The following is a 26574-nucleotide window of genomic DNA, read 5'->3' as shown; positions in this document are numbered from 1 at the left end:
TCAACTTCCTACATCTCTAAAAATCGGCTCTTTGGGCTGAATGATTAAATTAGTAAAATTGAGTAGGAATTCCTGAGAGGATTAACAAAATGAACAGGATACTATTAAGGGTGCAACTTCTTTCAGGATTAAATTAAACAGCCCCCAAAAACAGACCGGGTCTCAAAATGTGCAATTAAACCACGCCAGTTCAATGTGATGAAGACAGTATGCCAACTTTGTGCTGCCTACTCATTGCAATCATTTGCAGCTGGCAGCCAAAGCTAACTGCACTATTAAGTTGCTGCACACTTCAGCAAGGGGCCCTAAATCATGAGAGGCCAGCATAAGGTAAAGCTAACTTGCACCTGTTAAAGACGCAACAGGTATTGGAAGTCCTTGTGCAAGTCTCTTTGATGTGGAAAAATACCAAATAATAGCACAACATGGAGAGGGCTTGCCCCAAGGTTTTTGGAGGCTGCACTGGAAGCCTTGGTGGAGATGGTGGATAGGAGGAGAGGTGTCCTGTACCTGCCAGAGGTAAGCAGGCTCTGCAGAAATCCAGCCAAAAGGCAGTTAAAGCAGATTACCATGGTGGAAGTCAATGCCAGGAGTCAAGTCTTAGAAACTGGATCCAATGCCTCAAGAAGTTCAATAAGTCGTCAGAGTTAGTGAATCGGTCTTCAAATCCCATATTCCACCAACTGTGCCACTAGCTTTAGCGACTGTTCAATACCCACTCACCTATCAACATTTCCATCAATCAGGATTCTTCACGAACACTCCTAGATGCATCACGCACTCATATACTTAACACTGCTGTAAACCTCCACATTCACATCTCAGAGCTTACATGCAATGCCAGCTGTTCAACCATGACAGCCACATCAGACAAATAAATTACTGTGCACTCACTGACGTACCTCCCTCTCTCTTGCAGAATAAAGTGGTGTATAACCAGAGGAGCAGGAGCCAACTGTGGGATAAAACACAGCTGCATGTCCTTATCCCCATGGAAGAGACCGTGTTCTCTCACCCTTGAAGCGGCAATGACTGAGACCATAACCAGTGGTGCAGAAACCATTGAAGATGACGATATCCACACAGCCTAGTCTTCTTCTCACATCCTACTTCAGTCTCACTCTACAATGCAATCGGGATTTACAAACTGCAGATGGTGCAAGTTTGCCTCTCTTGTTTTTCACCGACCCTGTCCCTTTGCTGTTCTCCTTTCAGATACCCAAGACCCAAGAGGGCAGCACGGTAGCATGGTGGTTAGCATAAATGCTTCACAGCTCCAGGGTCCCAGGTTCGATTCCCGGCTGGGTCACTGTCTGTGTGGAGTCTGCACATCCTCCCCGTGTGTGCGTGGGTTTCCTCCGGGTGCTCCGGTTTCCACAGTCCAAAGATGTGCGGGTTAGGTGGATTGGCCAGGCTAAATTGCCCTTAGTGTCCTAAAAAAATAAGGTTAATGGGGGTTGTTGGGTTACTGGTATAGGTATACGTGGGCTTGAGTAGGGTGATCATTGCTCGGCACAACATCGAGGGCCGAAGGGCCTGTTCTGTGCTGTACTGTTCTAATTCTAATTCTAATCTGCCACCTGGTCAGACAATGGTGGAAGAACAACAGAATACTGATGGTGAAGGAACACTGCCACTCAATTTAATTTGTAATTTAATGTGTAATTTAGGGGATAGCAAAAGAGACAAAGCCTTAACCTGGTGAAACTTCAAGCACAAGTCACCTGCTGGCAGGGCAATGGACAAGGGTAGCACAGTGTCAACTTGATATAGGGCACGTTCTGCAACAGAGAACTCAGATAGGTACTTTGATTCAGTGGGCTACAGAAGAAGGCTGCTAGATATGTACAATTAAATGTTGGGTGCATCAGCAAGCCCACCAGAAAGTCTGCGGTCACTGTCAAGGAATGCACCGGAATCCAGCACCAACTTTGCACAGAGATTAGAGACCACTCTTTCCAGCATGGGACTGGTGACCAGGTCCAGGAACACCCATCCATAGACCGCCCAACATCAGAGTTCTGTAGTGGATGCTCACTCTTAAACCATTCAGTGCAGCAATTTCTCCTCCAACAGGTTCCTGAGGCACCATCCCAGGAGAATGGCAATGATTCCAAACACAAACCTGCTGTCCTCTCTACTGTCACTCTGACATTGCCCTTGCTGTTGTCTGTCAACCAGCCAAACTGCTGCTGCCCTGACAAAGTGGTGGTCTGAAACCAGGCCTTCTAGGCCCAGAGCTGTTCAAGAGCTTCCTATAAGGCTATCTACAGTCTTCCTCCTTCAGCAAACGTCCACCAGCTCTGTTGCAGCCACTGGAGTAGCTCTGCGTAAGACTAGAACAAGCAAAAGCATCTTTAAGGTAGGCACTAAGGGGATGCGCAATGGTGATCAGTTAGCTTTTAACTGGAATATGACATTTTTTTATTTATAAATTTGCTTTGGAATGTACCTTTTATTTGCGTTGTGATCACATGGACACTGTAATAGCAACCGAGTGATGGGAGATATGGGACAGCTGGTAAATGGGGAATTGGGGTTGCATTTACTAGGATCAAAGTCCGATGATTTGTTCACAGACAGCATGATCAGAATGGGGTCTTCTAAGCTGTCACCTCCTTTCCTCCTTTTCCTCAGCAATTTGTCATATATCTGGCAGCAGGAATACCTCATGATGGTGGGGTTGTGCAGCATGCAGCAGACCACCACGAGCCTGGGCATCTGCTCTGCTCAATACATCAAAGATCCTTGAGAGCAGTCCAAACAGTGAAAGTTTTGTTTAAGCACTATCATGGGGCGCGATTATTCCATCGGGCGGCTAAGTGCCGACGGCAGCATAAAAACGGGAGTATTTTACTCCGGCGTCGGCGCCCGTTCCGAGAACCGATTCTCCGGGCCACAGTAGGGTAGCATGGCGCTGCAGCGCCCCACGCCGCTCCAGCTGCCGATCCCGGCACCGCGGGGTCCGCACTTGCGCATTTGGGCCGGCGCCAACTGGCGCATGCGCAATGGCCTTCTTCCCCACGCTGACCCCGACACCAAATGGCGCAAGGCTACAGGAACCGGCGCGGAGGAATGGAGGCCCCCAGACAGAGAGGCTGGCCCGCCAATCGGTAGGCCCTGACCGCGGGCCAGACCACTACGGAGGCCCGCCTACCCCCCCCCCCCCAACTGGCCGCCCCCAGATCCTTCAACGCCGAGGCCAGCAGGCTCAGAGGATGTTAGAACGGCGCTGGCGGGATGGGGCTTTTTGTTGACAACCACTCGGCCCATCCAGGCCGGAGAATCGGTGCACCGGCCCGGGCCGGGGAGTCAGCGCATACCCCAACCACACCGGCCCCAGTGGCGCCGATTCTCCACTCTGTGGAAAATCGCGTTCCGGCATCGGGGCGGCGTGACGCGATTCGTGCGACGATTCTCCAACCTGGCAGGGGGTCGGAGAACTCCACCCATGATCTGCACTATCATATTTCAGGAGGTAGCCTGGCTTTTATTGTATGCATACTGCTTACATATGTGGTCTCGCATCAGAATCATAAGCTATGTGATTGGTGGAAAGACCCTGGCAATCTATAGCCACACTTGAGTCTGTAGTGGCTCAAATGAAATATAATGAGCACTCTTTGAATATAGAGCCTTAGTGACCTCCTTTTTACAACTCTTACGAATATCTCCAGCTTCAGGCTGAGAAGAGCCTGACACATAAAAGCTCATGGCCAGTCACTCTCACAGCAACTGGCAATATGATCTTCACCCTGCTCTGAGGTTGCAATTGTGGCTGCAGCTGGTGACGGATTTCAAAGAAGATCTTCTTACTGAAGCATAGATGTTGTACACTACTGACAAAAATTGTTCCTTCATCATCATGGGAAGATATGGCCTCTTGCTGAGAGTCCTTCTCCCCCTCCTCTTCCTTACTCTTCCAGAAGTTTGCCCTATTCAGTGTGACCTCTTCACATTCTCCCAGTCATGCTGCATACTTGCATTGGTTTGTGCAGAATTCTTGAAGTCAGAAGAAAGTCCTTTGACACTTGCCAAACACACTCCATTTAGAATTTAGCAACTTTAAAGAGTTCTGGAAAGCGCTTGTGCAAATGTAGCAACAGTCAAAAGAAATTAATCAGTAATTATGTAAATGTAAATGTCACCACAGTATCAGAGGACCATAGGCTGCTCTCCCCTCTGAGAGCTGACTAGTGGTGATTTATTATTATTACCCTGAGAGTCCCCACATCTCAAGTGACTGGCAAGGTTGAGAAGGCGGTGCCTTCATGAATAACGGTAAGAAGTCTTACAACACCAGGTTAAAGTCCAACAGGTTTGTTTCAAACACGAGCTTTCGGAGCACGGCTCCTTCTTCAGGTGAACGCCGGCATCCAACGCCGGACCCCAGTCCAACGCCGGCATCTCCACTTCATGAATAACATCAGCCGATACTCAGCTGATTGCAACTAACCTATTAAGGAGTTGATGATCGCTTTGAATAGTACTGATGGGGAGTTGTTTCTGCTGCTGAACGCACATGCAGCCATGTGTGGTTAAAGCCAGCGCGAGTAGGGCAGCACTGCTGTCTCACAGCGCCGAGGTCCCAGGTTCGATTCCAGCTCTGGGTCACTGTCCGTGTGGAGTTTGCACATTCTCCCTGTGTTTGCCGTGGGCCACCTTCAAGGACCACCCCAGAATGGCCAGTTGGCTCTTGGGGGATAAGGGGTACCCGCTGAGGTTCCTGATAATGATGCCAGTACAGAGGCCGTAGACCCGATACGAGGCCCTTGTGGCCAACCAGGCTGCCATTGAGCCATGCATCGGACTCCTCAAAATACGGTTCCAATGCCCCGACCGTTCTAGTGAAATACTGGTCTACAGCCCCTGGAGGGTCACCCAATTTGTGGTGGTCTGCTGTGCCCTCCACAACCTGGCACAGCAGCGGGGCGACTTGGAGGTGGAGTAGGAGGAACATGTGGCCTCTTTCGAGACAGAAGAGGAGGCTCTGGACCAAGAGGGGCTGGAGGAGGAGCTCGGGGAGGACCCGCAGGACTGGCCGGAGGCTGGAGGACAGACGGCAGAGCGACGGTCTGGCAGGCCCGGAGGGCCAGGGAAGCCCTCATCTTCGCCCACTTCACATAGGATGTGACCCTGTCCGTCATCGCACACCTCTCCCTTCCCCCTCCCTGTCCCCCATTTAGCTCAACCCCCTCCACCCTGTTCCGCCCTGCTAAGGTCAATCTCCGCCCCCTCCACCCTGCCAAGGTCAGTGTAACATCAGTCCAGGATGATGGGACTGTGTCGGCACTGTCAGCGGGTCACTGTCGAGGACAGGGGATGATGATAACCCGCTGAGAGCTGGCGCTCCTCAATCTGTGCCATTTTTTGACTCCTGTCTGCCCGCCCACTAAGTGCTTGCTCACACCCATCACCTGCGCGTGGTGAGCCCAGGGGAGGGCAGGGAAGGCATCCAGGACCTCCATGCCTAGGGAGCTGGAGCAGGGGATTGGTGCTCGCCCTGCATTGCAGAAGAAATTGCCAGAGGCGTCCTATTTCTGGAGTGAAAATTTTTACAATGCTATACATGTTTGCAGTGTTTATGTAAGTCTACTTCTTCTGACAATAATAAAGATGATATTGTTATGATACATATATGTTCCCAACTGTCCCAATCACCAATGGTGCTACCTCCACCTTCCCCCCAACTCTTCCTCCCCCCATCACATCCTCCCCTGCTTTGCATCTTTCCCCCGCTCTCATCACAACCAACCCCACCCTCCACCCTCCCGGCTGTGCCCTCTCGTTGATCGTCGACCTGCTTAGCCTTTCTTGCTCTTCCGCACCTTGGTGTGTCCCAGGGAGCACATCAGAGGTGGAGGCAGCCTGCTTCCTACCGTGTCCCGTGGCATTCGATGCCCCTGGCGACCGTCCTCTGGGGCCGGCGGCACATGCCCCACTATGCCACCCTGTTCCGAGTGCTGTTTCAGAGACGCGCCATTGTCAGGTGGGTTGGAACTCGGGAAGTTGGCGCCCACCGTAGGGTCGCTCCAGGTTGGTACCCAGCACCACCTCCTCCTGGAGGGTGCCCATACAGCCCTCAGGGTCACCTCGGGACGGAGGGACATTAGTATCGAGCTCCAGCTGCCCATCTGTCATCTGATTGTGCCAGCCCTGGCGGCTCCCCAATGTCTGTAATATGGTGTTGACACCCTCACTGATGCTCCTCAGTGACGGGGACATGCTCTGGAGCCCCCGACAATCCCAACCTGAGACTACGACATGCTCCGCAGCGCCTCATTAATATCCACGTGGGATTGGGCATGTTCCCCAGCGACTGGGACATGTTGTTGAGGTGCTCAGCCATGGCCGTCACTGACTGTGCCATGCATTAGACACCTCCACCCATGCTGCTGATGTTGTGCACACTCCATTGCGATCACCACCCGAGCACTGTTGGCCTTGTGAATCATTTCCTGCACCTGTAGCCTCTGGGACTCCTCCAATCAGCAATGGACCTGTTGGAGTGTTGCTGACAACTCCCTCTGAATATCATGGCCTTACTCGAGCGTCTGCATCAGCTCTGGGTAAACCTGGTCTAGAAGCTCAGCATCTGACTGGGACCCAGCTGGGTCCTGGGATCCAGCAGTCCTGCAAATGTTGTCTCCCCTCGGCGTTCCTGCCTCTACCGGATGTGCGTCAGCAACTATGAGATGCCCACGATAATGTACTCAGAAGCCTGTCCACTACTGTCGCCGACCGAGGTGTGTGTCTCTGCGCTAGTGGAGGATGGGAATGATAGCTGTGCGCAAGTAGGGTGGTCTCCTCAGAGCCCCTCTCTGAGGTGTTTCATGGGAGGCAGAGGGGGGGGCACCTTGGATGGGCCTGCACATTCGGATGAGGATCTTGTGGGAGAATGGACATGTGGTCAGTGGGAGGAATGGATCATTGTGTACTGCAATAACAACACACGCATAACCGGTCATCTGGCTGGGGGCCGGTAGAATCTCACGTCCTTGTGGTACGCCAAACTCTACGCCGGTCACAGAATCTGACCTCGGCCTCCCTGGCAACCTCCAGGGCCCATTCCTCACAGGAGGTGAGGACTCTGATGCCCAGCACTCCACCGCCTGTTTGAGCCTCTCCCATCTCTTGTGTGCCAACTTCTTCTGCTGGAAGAGTGAGAGGGCATCATGAACCACATGTTTCGTTCACTGCGGGGTGGGGGGGAGATGGTAAGTATGGTGAGTTGGATGGGGTGTATGTGGGGGGATGGGGAGTATGGGATGGGAAGGCGGCGGCATAGGCGGCACTGCTGGATATGGGTGGGCCGGGCACGGAATGGTGCTGGGCAGGGGTGATACCCGTGAGGCTCGGTGAAGCTCATTTACCTCCTTTCAGCACTGGGTGCCGATGACGGTGCTGGTGACGCTCCCCAAGCTGATGGCCGCTACCACGTCCTCCCAGGCTGCCCTGTGACTTAGGGACCTTCAGGGGAACAGGGCATCCCATCTGCTGTCGACTGCGTCCAACAATCTGGCCAGGTCTGAATCATGGGGCTGGTCTTCTCGGAGGCATGGCTGCAAGCTGTGTGGGGTCGACTGTGCAGGATTCATTTAAGTGCTGCTCTCCCTTCTTAGCTGGCGGGGGGGTGAGGGCTGGCGAGCCCGGTCCCGGCAAATCAGCCGCCAGGACATTCATTTGCAGTGTGAAGCCCATGGGGCCTCGTTAAGTGGTCAAATTAACGTTTTATAGCAGTGATGGCCTCGCCGGGCCGAGCTTTGGGAAGTTCGCGGCAGTTCCCACTCACTACCACACTTAGAAACTTTTCCATTAGATTTTGCTCTATATTTTAAAACCTCTTACTGAGATGTAAGTGAGTGATGCACAAATTCTTATCAAAGGCACTCACCAAACCCCTTTCCCATCATAAACAATTCAGTTCAATGCTTGGTTTTCTTTTGAAGACAAACTCAGAATATTTTATTCAAAGAAATACAATGCTGTATTTTTTCTAGGAGTTTGTGTGCAACGTTTCTGTTGTGTATTGTACTTGCAGGATAAAAGAATGGAAATGCTGAAGCACGTGGGTTGAACGCATAATCAACAGAGGTTTATTGATGGTTGTGAACTGTACAAAGGCTTGATCTAGACTGAGAGAAAGCCCGCCAAGTAGCCGATGACATCACGGACTATCAAATGACTAAATGTTTAAAGTGATCATGTAACACCGTTGCAGGAACCCACTTCTCGCTAGTGGCAGAGTTGCACGGTAACACTTACTCTCCTTGTTTAAACATGTATCTTCTAGAATTACCTTCTCTACTCAAGAATTGCGACTGCTTATTATAAGACCATAAAACATAGGAGCAGAATTAGGCCACTCAGCCCATCGAGTCTGCTCCGCCATTCAATCATGGCTAATATTTTTCTCATCCCCATTCTCCTGCCTTCTCCCTATAACCCCTGATCCCCTTATTAATCAAGAACCTATGTATCTCTGTCTTAATGATACTCAGTGATTTGGCCTCCACAGCCTTCTGCGGCAGAGTTCCACAGATTCACCACCCTCTGGCTGAAGAAATTCCTCCTCATCTCTGTTTTAAAGGATCGTCCCTTTAGTCTGAGGTTGTGTCCTCTGCTTCTAGTTTTTCCTACAAGTGCAAACATCCTCTCCACGTCCACTCTATCCAGGCTACGCAATATCCTGTAAGTTTCAATAAGATCCCCCCTCATTCTTCTAAACTCCGAGTACAGACCCAGAGTCCTCAATCATTCCTCATACGACACGCTCTTCATACCAGGGATAGATTCTTGTGAACCTCCTGTGGAGGTTCGACTGTTTTGGCCATCTCCTGCGGTTAGAGTAGATTAAAATGTAGTTCTCAACTTCCTCTTCATTAGAAGTAAAGCTGGGGAACTCGGAGTAGTTACCTGTGTGGTGTTGCAATACTTCACCAAGAAACTGCTTAAGTGGCGATGTAATGAACCAGCAACTACCCAGAAACGATGTGATTCACCTTGCACTGAAAGTACATTGAACTTCAATTTCTCATCAGAATATTGTGCTGTGTCTTCATTGTTGTTATTGGGCGGGATTCTCCGAAATGGAGGCGTGAAACGCGACGGGCGCGGGCACTACCGATTCGGGCCCCCTCACGCTCCAGCCTCCCTTGCCGCTGCCAGCTGGGCGCCGCGCCAACCCGTACATGCGCAGTGGCGCCATTACAACCCGCACATGCGCGGGGGGCTTCCTCAATGCGCCGGCCCCAATGCAACATGGCACCGGGGTTCAGGGGCCGGCCACGTAACAAAATAGGTCTGGGTCTGGAGAGGCTGGCCCGCCGATCAGTGGGCCCTGATCGCGGGCCAGACCCCATCGGAGACCCCCCCCTGGTGAACGAGCCCCCTTTCCCACCCCACAGGCCGCCCCCGACCCTGCGTGAAGAGTTCCCTCCGGCTGCGAGCAGGTGTGGACGGCAGCGGACAGTGGCCCGCGACCGGTGCCGCGCCAATGCAGATGGCGCCCATTCTCCTCTCCTCGGAGAATCGAGTGCCAGCGGCGTGGCACAGTTGCGGTGGTTCTCCGGCCCGGTGCGGGGATCGGAGAATCCCGCCCATTATTTTTTTCTTTCACATTGTAAATTTTCTTGATTGAATCGCTTGTTTCTTCTTTTGGAAGTGTTCTGTGTTTTGCTTTGAACGTTCTTCTCTGGAGAAACTGGTTTATTCCAGCAAGCTCTTGCTGTGTGGCCAGTTCTGCCACAATTTTTTCATTGGCTACACTTGCTCCAGCAATCAGCCTGTGAATTGCCGTTTTTGCACAGCGATGACATGCCTGTTGCTGGCTAAACTTTCTTTGGGAGGCAGGCACTTTATGGATCCTCATGCCTGCTCTGAGCTGAGAAGCCTCCTTAGCAGCAAGCTCCATTGAAACGGCTACATCTAATGCTGTTTTCAGACTTAAATTACATTCTGTTAATAATCTCCTCTGAGTGTGCTCATTACTCAACCCACAAACCAAGCGGTCGCAAATTGTATCACCCAGATAGTCACCAAATTCTCAACACTCAGCGAGGCACTTTAGGATCACAATAAGTGTTGCTTATATTTTCCCCTTCTCGCTGATGCCTTCAGTAAAATCAAAACCTCTCCGTGATAATTAAAGGTTTTCATGCACAATGGTCTTCCAATATTTTAACCAATTCTTGATCATTTTTGTCACCGGGTCTCTTGGGCTTGAAATATATATATATTTTTTAATTTAGAGTACCCAATTCATTATTTCCAATTACGGGGCAATTTAGAGTGGCCAATTCATCTACCCTGCACATCTTTAGGTTGTGGGGGTGTAACCACGCAAACACGGGGAGAATGTGCAAACTCCACACGGACAGTAACCCAGAGCTGGGATCGAACCTGGGACCTCGGCGCCATGAGGCATCAGGGCTAACCCACTATGCTGCCCCTGGGCTTGAAATAAATTAGATGTTTTACTGCCACGAATACTTGGGAAACCAAGAACCATACTATCTTCTGAAATCTCACTCGTTCGAATATATTGGTGGAATCTCTCTGTGTATGATTTCCAGTTTTCAGATTCTTCTTCAAATGAGCCCATCGCGCCAAACTTTCGCACCATTTTTCAGTGATGTCTGAGTCTGCTCACAACTTCCCTTATATAAATGGTGTAGTTAATAATGTTGAATAAGCAAATTGGAATAATAATACTGAATAATAATCTTTATTGTCACAAGTAGGCTTACATTAACACTGCAATGAAATTACTGTGAAAAGCCCCTAGTCGCCACATTCCGGCGCCTGTTCGGGTACATGGAGGGAGAATTCAGAATGTCCAATTCATCGAACAGCATGTCTTTCTGGACTTGTGGGAGGAAACTGGAGCACCCGGAGGAAACCCACGCAGACACGGGGAGAACGTGTAGACTCTGCACAGTGACCCAAGCCAGGAATCGAACCTGGGACCCAGGCGCTCTAAAGCAACTGCGCTAACCACTGTGCTACATAGCAGCTTGCGATGTCAGAGTTTATTTTCTTTCTTTGCTCCACTCTACCTCCATGTCTTACTCTATTGCGAGATTAACTTTAAGGCATGACCGTTCCTTTTTAATTTGTGCCCAACAACCTTACAGTCTGATGCCATCAGCATGGTGCGATCGCTGACCTGCTGTTGATCTGCCTCAACTTTGACTGTTGAAAGCTTTGATTTTCTTTTTCTCTTCGGAAAATACATTTTCATCTGATCAGTTTCTTGTCGCCAGTTTTCTTTTTATCCTGTTGTGTATTGTACTTGCAGAATAATAGAATGTTGTGCTGAAGCACATGGATTGAACACGATAATCAACAGGGGCTTATTAGATAGCTGTGAACTGTACAAAGGCTTGATCCAGATTGTGAGAAAGCCCGTGAAGTAGCCGGTCACGTCACGGACTATCATGTGATTAAATTCTTAAAAGTGACCATGCAACAACACTTTGCATATTTAACAGTTTCCCTGTAAGTAATTAAAAAGGCCTTACTGATGGATGGCAAACAAAAAAAAAGACAATCATTTCAGAACAATCATTAAAACACCCCAAAATCCACATATGTAACACAAATACTACAGACCACCTTTGAATAAAATTAACCTGCTGGGTAGGCCTAGAAATTGACATATTCAGTCTGTGGTGTGAAACTGGCAACATAAACCTGCACTATGCTTTCTAAAGTCAGATTATGCTAGCATGCAACACACTCCTATCAAGACACTGGGATAAAAATGGAGAGTACACGGGTGCACCCAAAAGAAAATCTACATTTGACTGCACAATAACAAAGAACAGTTTCTGCTGCTGCAATCAGAGACGTACAAAAGGAAATATCTTAGCTTTCAGGAAAAGGAAGTCACGCATGGCGGCCAGGAATACCAGTAGATTCACCAGAGATTGCTAATGGGCTATCTTACCTGACATTATACAGGCACTTTTCTCCATAACTGAACTTGAAAGGTTGCTCATGGCTGCAGGCAGTGCTCAGCTCAGAACAGGGACTCTGCGGCTCCTTCTTGATTTTTAAAGGGAGGCCATGAAAAGCCACTGAAATGAGAGAAAAAGCGACAGTGTCAAAAGGAGTGCCCCGTCAGAACTTAATAAGTTTCAAAGAGATCCGAGAGAGAGGTTCTTTCCCCCCTCCCATCATCCATTACCAGTCCTTTGATATTGGCCACTTCTCAGGTGCTATTGCCAGTCATGGTTTGGTTTGGTTGGTCCCACTGCCAGTGTTTCAAATAGTGACTTAGCTGGACATGGATATGCCGGTAATGATGTACAATCGGCAAATGACTAAGTATCGCTAACTCATTTGAGGCGTAACACCAATGAATAACTGGGAAATCAAATGCTCACGATGACACAGTTTTAAACAGTTACTGTGCAAAGCAAAATAGTTCATTCCACCCAGATTTATATCTCTGTAGTAACAACGGCTGCCAAATGCTTCACTGAAAAATATTTAGAGTGCATTATTTCACTCGTCACAATGTTTTGATCATTATTGCACACCAAAGTATTTGTATTTAGAATTAATAACAGTCCAGTTAAACAGGTGATTTAGTATGAATGTGTCTCCTGTCTTTGTTGGACGAAGAAACCACTCACACAAGTCTTCTCAGTTTATGTCATCTCACATGTGCAGGAATATAACATAAAGAACTTAACTTAGGTCACAGAATCTGATATCATTTCTCATGTATTCAGATTTTAGTTACTACTATGTAATTTTACATAGAAAGGAAGTTGTTCACGATTACCAAATATAGAGGTCATTGCTTTCACATTGAGAATTAAATGATGTACACTCACTACAGAAGCCAAAGGAACTATTCAGTTAAGATGTACAACGTCAAGATTTTGAGCGAGAGAACATTGGTTTGGCCAGTGGCATTACCCTTGCTCAGACACCTCATCAGTAAGGAGCCTGTTAAAATTTACAACAGTTCCACCAAAAGTCTGAAAATCTTGGATGAAATTAAGTGAGGGGAGAGGACCAGTTATCTGGATTCAAAACAAGCACTATGCCAAAAGGTTTGAGGAAACAATTTACAAATTTTGAGAGATACTCTTATTTTTTCTTACCAATCTCTCCATTGCCTCTGTGCTATCAGACCTCTTGTCCGACATCCAGTGTGAGCAACAATTTTATTCAGCTAATTAGGAATTTCAAACCATTGTCTGCAGCATACATCGGAAACTCTGTTCTCACCAGTAATTGTCTAAATCACCTTTGCTACTGTCTTAGACTGAACCGGATTATTTGCAACCTCAATGTGCTGTTTGTCCATCACAAAAACCCTCCTTTCCACCTTAATTGCATCGCTTCCCATCACCACCATTCGGTAAAATCACTCGCCTTTACTCTAACGATAGGAACATCGTCACCTTCATTCCCACCGCATTAACACAGACTGCATTCACCCCTATGTAAGTAATATCGCCTGCATTCACCCCCATCTCAGTAACATCTCCCGCATTCACCCCACCTCAGTAATATTGCCGCTTTCACCCCTACCTCAGTAACATCTCCCACATTCACCCCTACCTCAGTAATATCTCCCACATTCACCCCTACCTCAGTAATATCTCCCACATTGACTCCTACCTCAGTAACATCTCCTGCATTCATCCCAACCTAACTGATATCACCTGCATTTACCCCTATGCCAGTAACATCTCCTGTATTCACACCAGCTCAGTAACATCTCCCGCATTCACACCAGCTCAGTAACATCTCCCGCATTCACCCCTTTCCTCAGTAACATCTCCCGCATTCACCCCTACCTCAGTAACACCTCCCTCATTCACCCCTACCTCAGTAACACCTCCCTCATTCACTCCTCCTTCAGTAACACCTCCCTCATTAACCCCTACCTCAGTAACATCTGCCTCATTCACCCCTACCTCAGTAACATCTCCCGCATTCACCCCTACCTCAGTAACATCTCTCATTCACTCCTACCTCAGTAACATCTCCCTCATTCACCCCCCTCAGTAACATCTCCCGCATTCACCCCTACCTCAGTAACATCTCCCACATTCACCCTTACCTCAGTAACATCTCCCGCATTCACCCCTACCTCAGTAACATCTCCCTCATTCACTCCTACCTCAGTAACATCTCCCTCATTCGCCCCCCTCAGTAACATCTCCCGCATTCACCCCTACCTCAGTAACATCTCCCGCATTCACCCTTACCTCAGTAACATCTCCCGCATTCACCCCTATCTCAGTAACGTTTCCCTCATTCACACGTACCTCAGTAACATCTCCCGCATTCACCCCTACCTCAGTAACATCTCCCTCATTCACCCCTACCTCAGTAATATCTCCCTCATTCACCCCTACCTCAGTAACATCTCCCTCATTCACCCCTACCTCAGTAACATCTGCCTCATTCACCCCTACCTCAGTAACATCTGCCTCATTCACCCCTACCTCAGTAACATCTCCCGCATTCACCCCCTCCTCAGTAACATCTCCCACATTCACCCCTACCTCAGTAACACCTCCCTCATTCACCCCTACCTCAGTAACATCTCCCTCATTCACCCCCCTCAGTAACATCTCCCGCATTCACCCCTACCTCAGTAACATCTCCCACATTCACCCTTACCTCAGTAACATCTCCCGCATTCACCCCTACCTCAGTAACATCTCCCTCATTCACTCCTACCTCAGTAACATCTCCCTCATTCACCCCCCTCAGTAACATCTCCCGCATTCACCCCTACCTCAGTAACATCTCCCGCATTCACCCTTACCTCAGTAACATCTCCCGCATTCACCCCTATCTCAGTAACGTCTCCCTCATTCACACGTACCTCAGTAACATCTCTGGCATTCACCCCTACCTCAGTAACATCTCCCTCATTCACACCTATCTCAGTAACATCTCCCTCATTCACCCCTACCTCAGTAACATCTGCCTCATTCACCCCTACCTCAGTAACATCTGCCTCATTCACCCCTACCTCAGTAACATCTCCCGCATTCACCCCCTCCTCAGTAACATCTCCCACATTCACCCCTACCTCAGTAACACCTCCCTCATTCACCCCTACCTCAGTAACACCTCCCTCATTCACACCTCCTTCAGTAACATCTCCCGCATTCACCCACTCCTCAGTAACATCTCCCTCATTCGCCCCTACCTCAGTAACACCTCCCTCATTCACCTCAACCTCAGTAATATCGCCCCACTTTGACCCCCTCCTCAGCAAACTCACCCCCTTAACCATAACTCAGCAACACTGCCATCCTCATTCTCACCACAGAAATATCTCCTGCATTTGCTCCTACTTCAGTGACACCGCCCATTTTCACCCTACATCAGTAATCTTTCCCACTTTCACACCCACCTTCGGAACATTGTCACACTTCACCCTGAACAGTGACACTTCACCCTGAACAGTTACATCGCCCACTTTCACCCTTATCTCAATACAATTACCCACTTCACCCTAATTCAGTAGAAGTACCCACTTTCAGCACGACATTAGTAACATTGTCCACCTTCACACCCACATCTGTAACATCGCCCATCTTTACCCCCACATTAGTAACATCGCCATCTTCACCCCAACTTCATAACATTGCCAATCTTCACTCCCACCAGTTACACTGCCCATCTTCATCCCAACCCCAATTACATCATCAGCTTTCACCCAACGTCAGTATCATCACCCATCTTCACCCTGAGTATGACCCACCTTCATTCCCACCTCAGTAATATCACCCACCTTCAACTCTACCTTATAACACTGACATTTCTATTTATGCCAGTTTAACCTCCAGATTCAATTACTCCAAAGCTCTCTTGTCAAGCTTCCTATTCTCAACCTTCTGTAGAGTTCATCCAAAACTCTACTGTCCCTACCTGTCCCACATCAAATTGCACTCACTCATCACCCTATCCTTGACTGTCCTACATTTGTCTCTAATCCTTTGCCAAACTTAAAACTTCCACACATGCGACTCAGAGTAGATAAAATTAAGCGGCCGAAGACTACACTGTGAAGGTGCGAGCGGTGGCTGACCGCACTACGCATGTGCGGCGACGCGCCGAGCATCACGACGTCGACGAGATGACGTGCCCCAACTTCGGCAACGCCCATTTAAAGCAGCAATGCCCTGCATCACCATGCATTTTTTAAAAAATAAATTTAGAGTACCCAATTATTTTTTCCAATTAAGGGGCAATTTAGAATGGCCAATCTACCTATCCTGCACATCTTTGGGTTGTGGGGGTGAAACCCGCGCAGACACGGGGAGAATGTGCAAACTCCACACGGACAGTGACCCAGGGCCGGGATTCGAACCCCGGTCCTCAGCGCCGTAGGCAGCAATGCTAACCACTGTGCCACCGTGCTGCCCCCATCATCACCATGCATGACAAGGCCTCCTCGCATTCACCAACACACACCCATCCTCAATGTGGATTATGCGGATGAGTGGCGTGCCACAGTGCAAGTCAACGATTGTAGCATCCGGTTCAAGCTGGACACTGGTGCTTCGGCCAACCTAATATCCCAAGCAGATCTTGCTCAAAGCCAAAGGCAGCCTACTATTCTTCCGCCGGCCTGCCAATTGCTCGACTACAATGGGAATGCCATCACGGCGTTAGGGTCCTATCACCTGCATGTATCCAACAAGGCCAGCAACACCACTTTGTGGTTTGAGATCGTCAAGCCCGGCAAGGCTTCTCTGCTTGGTGCCCATGCATGCAAGCTATTCCATCTCGCCCAGCGTGTACATGCCATGTCCTCTGCCAACAGCACTCTTCAAGCCGACATTGAGGAGCTACTATTGCAATACCCGGATGTGTTTAGTGGGATGGGTACACTGCCCTACCTCTATAAAATTCTGCTCAGGCCTGATGCCACGCCTGTCATCCATGCCCCACGCCGGGTGCCGGCGCCCCTCGAGGACCGTCTAAAGGCGCAGCTGCAGGTGCTCCAGGATCAAGGAATAATATCCAAGGTGACGGAACTAACTGACTGGGTCAGCTCGATGGTCTGTGTCAAGAAGCCCTCTGGAGAACTGCGCATTTGTATCGATCCCAAGGATCTGAACTGCAACATTATGAGGGAACACTACCAGATCCCGAAGCGGGAGGAGCTGACGAGTGAGATGGCGCATGCCAAATTCTTTATAAAGCTGGATGTATCACGTGGCTTCTGGCAGATACAACTGGATGAGACCAGCAGGAAGCTCTGCGCATTTAATACACCCTTCGGAATATATTGCTACAACTGCATGCCATTTGGCATTGTTTTGGCCTCCGAAATCTTTCATTGAATAATGGAGCAAATGCTCGAGGGCATTGACGGTGTGCGGGTTTATGCTGATGACGTCATCATCTGTTCCATGAACCCGGAGGAACATATTTTGCATCTACAACAGATCTTTAGGCGCATACATGCCAACGGCCTGAAGTTAAATAAAACCAAATGCTCCTTTGGCAGGTCGTCAATTAAGTTTCTGGGTGATCAAATCTCCCAGCAGGGCGTGCAGCCGGACTCGGACAAAGTCCAGGCAATCAACACGATGAAGACTCCAGAGGCCAAGAACGCAGTCCTCCGCTTCCTAGGGATAGTAAATTTTCTGGGGAAGTTCATTCCCAACCACGCATCACAGACCACAGCCCTCAAACACCTGGTGAAGAAGTCCACCACTTTCCAGTGGCTGCCCGCACATGAAGCAGAGTAGCTTGAGTTGAAAGCAAAGCTAACCACCGCTCCTGTTTTAGCTTTCTTTGACCCAGCAAAGGAGACTAAAATCTCAGCAGACGCCAGCCAGGACAGCATTGTGGCGGTGCTCCTCCAGAAGGATGACACCTCGTCCTGGGTTCCAGTGGCCTACGCGTCAAGGGCCATGACCCCCACTGAGCAACGATATGCTCAAATAGAAAAAGAATGCCTGGGCCTTCTCACTGGCATCGTAAAATTCCACGATTATGTCTATGGTCTCCCGACCTTTACAGTAGAGACCGACCACAGACCCCTAGTGCACATTATGCCCAGGACTTAATGACATGACACCCAGGCTCCAGTGCATTCTCCTTCGACTCCGGAGGTATGATTTTGAACTTGTTTACACATCTGGAAAGGAGCTAATCATCACGGATGCCCTGTCGCGTGCCATCACCTCGCCATGTGAGCAGGTAGACTTCATACACGACATTGAGGTGCAGGTGAAACTGTGTGCCAGCACCCTCCCGTCATCCGACGAACGACTCGTCATCATTCGAGAAGACACTGTCAAGGACCCTCTGCTGCAGCGGGTCATACAGCACCTCACGAATGGCTGGTAGAAAAGGCAATGCCCCCAATACTATAATGTAAAGGATGACCTAACTGTTGTTGAGGGATCCTCGTGAAATTGGATCGCATCGTCATTCCGCGCAGCCTCTAGAGCTTGGTGCTCATGCAGATACATGAGGGACACCTCGGGATTGAGCAGGCGAGGGGCCTGACAGGCTGTCTATTGGCTCGGCATCAATGAGGACATCTCAAACATGGGCCTCAATTGTGTGACCTGCCAGCGTTTCCAGCCTGCTCAGACCAAAGAAACGCACCACCAGCATGAGATTGTGACCTCTCTGTGGTCTGTGGTCGGAGTGGTCCTTTTTCACGCCAACGGGCGTGACTACGTCCTGATAATTACTTTCCCAGTTACCCCGAGGTAGTGAAACTGTCGGACCTAACATCCAGGACCGACATAAAGGCCTGCAAAAAAGCATTAGCCAGGCATGGAATCCCACTCACGGTCATGAGCGACAACGGTCCCTGTTTCTATAGTCAAGAATGGTCCAACTTCGCAAAGCAATACCACTTCCAGCACATCACCTCGAGCCCGCATAACTCACAATCTAATGGGAAGGTCGAAAAAGGGGTCTACATCGTGAAGCAGGTGCTCTGTAAGGCTGCGGACTCAGCTTCGGATTTTAATCTTGCTCTTCTGGCATACAGGGCAACCCCTCTGTCCAACGGTCTGTCTCCGGCACAGCTCCTTATGAATCGTACCCTGCGGACAACTGTTCCGGCCAATCATGTACCTGACCTGGATCACCTTCCAGTGCTGCAAAAGATGCAGCAAATCAGAACCCGGCAAATGTTGGCATATGATGCTCATGCTATGGATCTGCCGGTACTCTCTCCGAAGGACGCTGTTCGCATCAAGTTGCCTGGTGGAGGCTGGTCAGCTCCAGCTGTTGTGGTTCGACAGGCTGCTCCCAGGTCGTTTGTGGTTTGCATGACTGATGGATCTATTGTAAGGCGCAACAGAAGGGCACTACGCAAACTTGCCTGCCCACCACCAGATCTCACTTTCCCAGATGTTGTTCAGCCCTATCCGGACACCTCGCTCCACGAGGCCACCAATCTGGCTGCATGCCAACCGGTCAAGACGCTATCATCCCTGCCTCCACCTCTCAGGCGGTCCACAAGAATCCGACGACAGCCTCAACGACTGGACTTACAAATAGTTCCTTTATGTATATGCTGTTATGTTTCTGCACGCTAGACACCTTACATGTACATATACATTCACTCACCAATTGCTGTATATAGGTCCTTTGGTAAATATGTCTTATATGCTCTAAGCAGCCGACAATTGTTTTTAAAAAGGGGGGTGTCACAATATGCACCCATGCACATCATGAGGTAAAAGCAGGCAGTGACAGACACCCAGGTGAGCCAATCAATTTACAGAATAGAACATGACCAATCACCAGACAGAACACCAGAGGGGGGGCTTCCAACTATAAAACACACAAGGCATCAGCACTCCGCCTCTTTCCACTGGTGACAACTGTAGTGACAGTCAGGGTGTACAAATCATTCAATATCTTCTACACGTGGATCAGAGCTAGCCTGGTCTAGATAGTTAATGCTAGTTTACTTAGAGTAGTAGAGAGGCAGCCTACAGGCAGCTGTGTGCTTCATTACTGAAGTTCAATAAATCTTATATTGAACCAACGCCCACGTTTGGTGTATACTTGATCAGTTAATTGCATCGTGTGCAGTCCGTGTTACCCCAGGGTGAACAACACGATACATGTCAAAACCATATCTTTGACCAAAATTTAATAATTCCTTCCAATAACTCCTTCGCTCTGCACCCTTTCCCCCCCCCCCCCCCCCCCCCCCCCCCCACCCTTTTAAAACTCAGGTAAGTATCTTGGGATTTTCTTTGACACAAGAGGCACTAAGTAAAAGCACAGTTGTTGTTACCTTCTTTCCTCACATGTATGTCAATATATTCAGTTATAAAAGCTCAGAACTCAGTGGGGCATTTCAGTGACACCATTTAACAATGAAAGCACAGTATGACTTAGAGCTGCAGAGACTGAATGACAGGTAGATAAATAGTCTAATCACTGGCAGTCTTCCCTAGTGATACCAAGAGCTACTGGATACTGTACAGAAGAAAAACAAAAGCAAACATGTTTGTTGCACCATCCTTTATGGGTTAAAATAACTGCCTTCTCGGAGGTTACATTAAAGTAGTACAGTACTAGCAGGCATCACTAACATGCACAAGCACACATGAATGCGGCACATTAATTTATGCAGCTTACTTCACCTTCCCACATGTACTCAGTGCATGTAAGAGGCTGTTAAGTACCAAATTATTCCTGATCAAATCACAATCATCTGGAGTCACGATCAACACTAATTAAATTACACTCGCTGAAGGCTGCTAGACTACAACTGTCTGCGCTGCTTTGCAGATTTCACCCTGCCTGTTTCTCCTGGGACCCACACTATGGCTTGGTTGTTGTTTACAGTAAGTCAAAGAATGAGTGTCAAATTGGAACTCTGTTTTTCACCACCCAGCAACCCCCCCCCCCCCCCCCCCCCCCCCCCCACCCCAGGTCCCAACACATTGTCGTCCCCCAGATACACCACTCAGATTGAGTTTCAGCAGCAACAACAAGCATTTATATAGCACCTTTAACCTACTAAAATCTCCCAAATTCCTTCAGGAGTGGATGTTTCTTGTGTTATGATCAGCACAGTCACCCACAAAGAATGAATTGATCTAGTTGGACACATGCAACAGCTTTCACATCCAAATACAGGTCAACTTGCATGTCAGCCTATATTTCAGAACTCGTAGAGTCAGAGGAAAATTATCTCATCAGCAAATGGTACTATTCAGGTCAGACTCTCGAGGTGGTTATCAATTCCACTCTATTTCTCACTAAAGAGCTGAATATTATAAATTACAGACGCATTTTAATTAAATGGGAACAAAGTCCCATAGCGAGCGTGTTTAACCGCGTGTTTCCCAGTGCTCACAGCGCTGAGAAACAACCCACTGTTTAATGAGCCACCGGTTAGAAAGGGAGCCTCAGCGGGGACCACGCAGCCGAGGCTACACATAGCCCCGTTTTCTGCGCTGAGGAGCTCCACTCGCCGGAACCCCTCAGTGTAGCTAGAGATCGGTACTCCATTTTGAAATGGCGTCCCGATCTCTTGAGCCCCCGACCCCCCCCCCCCCCCCCCCCACCCCCCCAACAAGCCCCAACTCACCCCCCAACCCAACAGTCGGGCAAGGCACCCACGGCCCAATCGTGGCCGTGTGGTAGTCTGGTAGTACCCCTTCCAGTGCCACCTCGCCACATAAACACTGCCAGGCTGACAGTGGCACTGCGAGAGTGCCAGGCTGGCACTGCCAAGGTGCAAAGTTGGCATTTTATGCGGTGATTGGCATGGTGGGTGCCCTGCGCAGCTTTTTTGGGGGTGGGGAGGGAGACGGGGTGCCCGGGGACCCCGATACAGTGAGTTGGGGCTTGGAAAGGTTTGGGCTCACTTTGGGAGCTTGAGAGATCTAGATGACATTTAAAAATGGTGACCTGATCTCTCCCTGCACTAAGGGGTTTCGGCGAGCGGGGGCTCCTCAGAGCAGGAAATAGGACTAAGTGCGGCCTTGGCCACAGGTTCCCCGCTGTCGACCTGTATCTAACCAAAATCACGTTAGATAGCATTATGTTTCTTGGCACTGTGAGCATCAGGAAACACGCGGCTAAATGGGACACTATGGGACATAGTTCCCATTTTGTTAAATCACGCCCAATATACTACTACCTTTGTAAATATTGGGTAAAGCTTATAATGGGATGTTTAGTTTGGCTATTCTTTTGATACCAAGTGGAGAAATCAGGGGCCTCTGACAACAACTCTTAATGAACAAGTTGACACATGGATTCCACACGTGTGCTAGCTCATCAAGAATTTGCCCATTAATACCATCAAAAAGACCATGAGCCTCCTGGTCTGAAATGCAGGAAACAATCAAGATCATTGGTCCACATTCCGCACTATCAATCAATGTACAAGGAATTATGTAAGTATATAGAAAGTCAAACAGAAAACATCAAAATGATAAAAAGCAAAAATAATTGTGACAATTCCATTGACAGAGTCTCTTTAAACGGAGGGAAATATTAGTTTGTTACAAGTCAGCCATTACTCGTGCTTTATGCACGGCACAGGTCAAATATTTGACTAGTATTCCATCTGCTACCATTTCCGCACATGAACTAATGGATCAGCTGAAATGTTTAGGCTTTGTACACAAAAAATAACATGAGGCTTACAGCAATTGCTGCATGAATGGAACTCCTCTATTGTGCCTTTTGCATGAGAACTGAGACTGCAAATAAACGTTGCGCGCACATTGTAAACTTGTGTGATCTTCATTGACCGATAGATTTTGTCATATACTGTTTAGAAGAAAACAATCACAACCTATCCATTTTTTTAAAAATTAGCCAAACAGTAGTTTCTGTTTGCATATTTGCAGCTGTGTCCATTTATATTACACCAGAGAGTCATCAAGGAGCCAGTAACATAATTTATGATCTGGGTGATTGAGGAAAATTAGTTTTTCTTGTATTTCTGATGGCGGGATTCACGAAACCTGTCCACAAATAGAAATATTTATTACCTTTTCGTTCACGCTCTTTCCAAGGATTTATTTTGTGTTTGCTCTCATTTATAATGGTTTACCGCGAGGGAGTATCAGACATTGTGTAAACATTCCTTCACACTCTTGGCTTGGGTTTCAAGATACCGTTGTATCTTCAAGCTGTCCTACTGCTGATGCAACGTACAATAGCTTGCATTCAAAGAAGAAAATTGTAGATTCTGTTCATTTGCACGGTAGTGACATCCAATAATACTTTCCCACTGCTTCAAATAAAAGCAAATAACTATCTATTTGCAGCCGAACGGGATATAAAATATGTTCAAAACAATGCCATGGAAAGGATTAGGACTTTGTGTTTATTTAAATGTTTAGTAAAGGAAAACGTGAGTTCAGAAGCGTGAATTGTCACAAAAGATACAAGTCTGGACAGGCTGATGGAAAGTCAAGATGAAATCAGTTCTGGAAAAAAAAAATCCATATTTCAGTCACCCTTTACACTCCTTTGGGACGAAATAAAGGGTGGGATTTACCGACGACCCCGCCATGTGTTTTCAGTGGCGGAGACAGGCAGCCAGCGGGATCTACCAACCCCGTCATCGTAAACAGGATTTCCCGGTGACAGCAGCCCTCATCGTCGGGAAACCTATACGCTGGCATGGGACCGGAATTTCCCGCAGGCGTGAACAGCCAGCAAATCCCGACCAAAGCCCACTATATACAACATTGTCAGCCTCATGAAAATCCAGACGTGTATTCTTCATGACAACTGCTAAGTCACTATATAAATATGTACCTTCCTTATAAGAGTTTAAAATAGATGTGAGCGAACTACCTCAGCCCTTGTCAAATTGTTATGGCTCTCTCAATATTGTAGAAGGAATAACGCTGAAATAGTTAGAATCTCCATCACATTGGGCAGCATGGTAGCACAGTGGTTAGCACAGCTCCAGGGTCCCAGGTTCGATTCCCGGCTTGGGTCACAGTCTGTGCGGAGTCTGCACGCTCTCCCTGTGTCTGCATGAGTTTCCTCCGGGTGCTCCGGTTTCCTCCCACAGTCGAAAGATGTGCAGGTTAGGTGGATTGGCCATGCAAAATTGCCCTTAGTGCCCAAAATGGTTGGGTGGGGTTACTGGGTTATGGGGATACCTTGGGTAGGGTGCTCTTTCTAAGGGCCGGTGCAGGCTCAATGGGCCAAATGGCCTCCTTCTGCACTGTAAATTCTATGATTCTACATTGGGTGCAATCAATCTGCTGCATTTAATCATCACTCTGACATACTTGCACATTTTTGTTCATTTGCTTCTAACAAACCATAATTTCAATGTGACAAGCTTATGAAAACTGCTCAGTAAAATGTTGCCACTACTTTCACCTTATACATGACATTTTAGAACACAAGTTTGAATTATCTAGAACAAGGCAGCCATGTTATTGCACATTGGATTGTTTTTGTAAGCCATGGGGATAGGATTTCCAATGGATGGAATATGGGTGCAAGAGTAAGAGATGGAGCTTGGGATCATTTTCATCGTTCGTCACTGAACAAGCAAACTTCAGGCCTACCTTGTAGGCGAGGAAAGATGAGAAATGTGCTGGACCATTGGGTGGAACTTTATCTAAACAGACCCAAACGCAAAAGGGAGGGTGGTAGTGGGTTAGAAACCCATTTAGTTTGTCAGGGAGCTTTGCTTTGGCTCTTTAACTTCGCCACTGTCAGCAGCCCACGTCCAGATTTTACACCCAATCAGAGAGGGTGGGAGGGATGTCTTGCCAACTGTCAGAGAAAGGAATTCTAGCTTGAGGGACCCCAGCAGGGCCCAGAATGGCTAAACTGTCCATTTATTGCCAAGCCTTCAGCAATCACAGGGTTGGATAGGAGCCTGGAGAAGGCTGCTTACACCCCTGCCCCAACAACACCTTCTCTGGTCTCACTCTTCCCCTACAAAATTATGAAGAACATAGATAGGGTTGATAGGAAGAAACTTTTCCCCTTAGTTGAGGGGACAATAACCAGGGAGCATAGATTTAAGGTAAGTGGCAAGAGATTCAGAGGAGATGTGAGGAAAAGCTTTTTCACCCAGAGGTTGGTGGGACTCTGGAACTCACTACCTGAAAGGGTGGTAAAGGCAGGAACCCTCACAACATTTAAGAAGCATTTAGATGAGCACTTAAAACATCATAGCCACAGGCTACAGATCACGTGCTGGAAAATGGGATTGGAATAGATAGGTGCTTGATGACTGGGACTGACAAGATGGGCTGAATGGCCTCTTCCAGTGCTGTAAAAGTCTATGACTCTATGGAAGTTCTCTTGCAGGAGATGAAGGACTGCAGCGAGGTGATATTTACCAAGGATGGGAGGGTGAAGCTGGTCTCTCATTCTAAGCAGATGTAGATGGAAGTGGCCAAGGAAGGAAGCAAAAGGGCTATCGACCTCAGGAGGATGGCCAAAGTGAGTAACATAACACTTTCAGGTGCCAACATTCTCCTGCACAGCACTCCTCAGAACACACTTGCATCTCCACTCATTCCTCTCTCCAGGCAACTCCTCAAATCCCAATCTGTACAGCCAACGCTCACACTCAAGCTAATCTTTATGCCACATTACACCCTCATCTGACAGTGATCCTCCACAAATATAATCCTTCCCTCCTCGCTGCACATTCCATTTCTCCCACTTGCAACCCTCTGATTTATCTTCTTGCAAGAGAAGAGAGCATTCAATCTCAGGGGGTTGTCTAAGTGCCAGGGTGGGTGGTTCTCCAGTGATAGCCATCTTGATGGCCACTGGCAATGCAAGCCGAGCTGGCCCAATGGGAAGGAGGTCTTGTTCCAAGAGGTTGAGGCCTCTGAGACTCTAGTGCTCATCCACATCAAGGGAGATTATCTTTTGCCAGTAGACCCTGTGCTGGGAGTTTTACCTCTTTCAGGCTGATCTCTATGTCCATCCTCCCTGTCCTGTGGAGCACCATATTGCTCAGGAGAAGGACGTTTGCGCTGATTTCGTTGTTCCTGCTGTTGTTGCAGGTGCTGCTCCCCTTGTTCCTCATCAGAGGTGCAAGGTATAGCGGCATAAACTGCTCCCATGCCATGGTAAAGGTTGGCAGCAGGGAAGTGCAGCTCAAGGTGAGTGAAGTACATGACAGGTAAAGATGCCTATTGGTTCGCGGGCCAATTTGGGCTTCCGTGGTGGTTACTGCCCTGCAGAATGCATTGCCGACCGAGGGCTTCAATTGGCAGAGGCAGGAAGGCAGTCCATGAGCTTTCCCACCTCAGACTTAACCGAGCTAGTGTCCCCATTTGACATCGTGCCAACCAATTAAATGTTCCCCACCTCCAAACTCTGGGTAGGGCATTAAATTCCTCCCCTTACTGCCACCAACAATTACGGAGGAATTGATCACTCATTTTCTTCCACCTCCATCCTCTACTCTTTTCCTGCCGTTATTATCTGACTTACTAAAAATGGAAAACAAACCTTTGCCCAGAGACTGCATAATGCACTGGGTGGGAACTATGCCCTTTCACCTTTTTGGCCTAGATTTCATTCCAACTCAAACGGAAGGGATGCAATCAATTTAAAGGCAGCTAGAGTCCG

The 26574-nt window shown here is 48.4% G+C and overlaps 1 protein-coding gene across 5 annotated transcripts in view; it reads right to left on the bottom strand.

The window, feature by feature from the left end:
* Window positions 1-26574, bottom strand: part of etv1 (ETS variant transcription factor 1) — a 140498-nt gene that overhangs the window by 75960 nt on the left and 37964 nt on the right. For all 5 annotated transcript variants that reach the window (XM_038797486.1, XM_038797485.1, XM_038797490.1 and 2 more), the window contains one exon: window positions 11951-12080. In XM_038797486.1, coding sequence (XP_038653414.1) covers window positions 11951-12080 — 130 coding nt within the window. The remainder of the gene's footprint in view (window positions 1-11950; window positions 12081-26574) is intronic.

Source organism: Scyliorhinus canicula, chromosome 5, assembly GCF_902713615.1.
Source record: "Scyliorhinus canicula chromosome 5, sScyCan1.1, whole genome shotgun sequence".
NCBI classification, from domain to species: Eukaryota; Metazoa; Chordata; class Chondrichthyes; order Carcharhiniformes; family Scyliorhinidae; genus Scyliorhinus; species Scyliorhinus canicula.
This window is presented reverse-complemented; position numbering and strand designations above follow the sequence as displayed.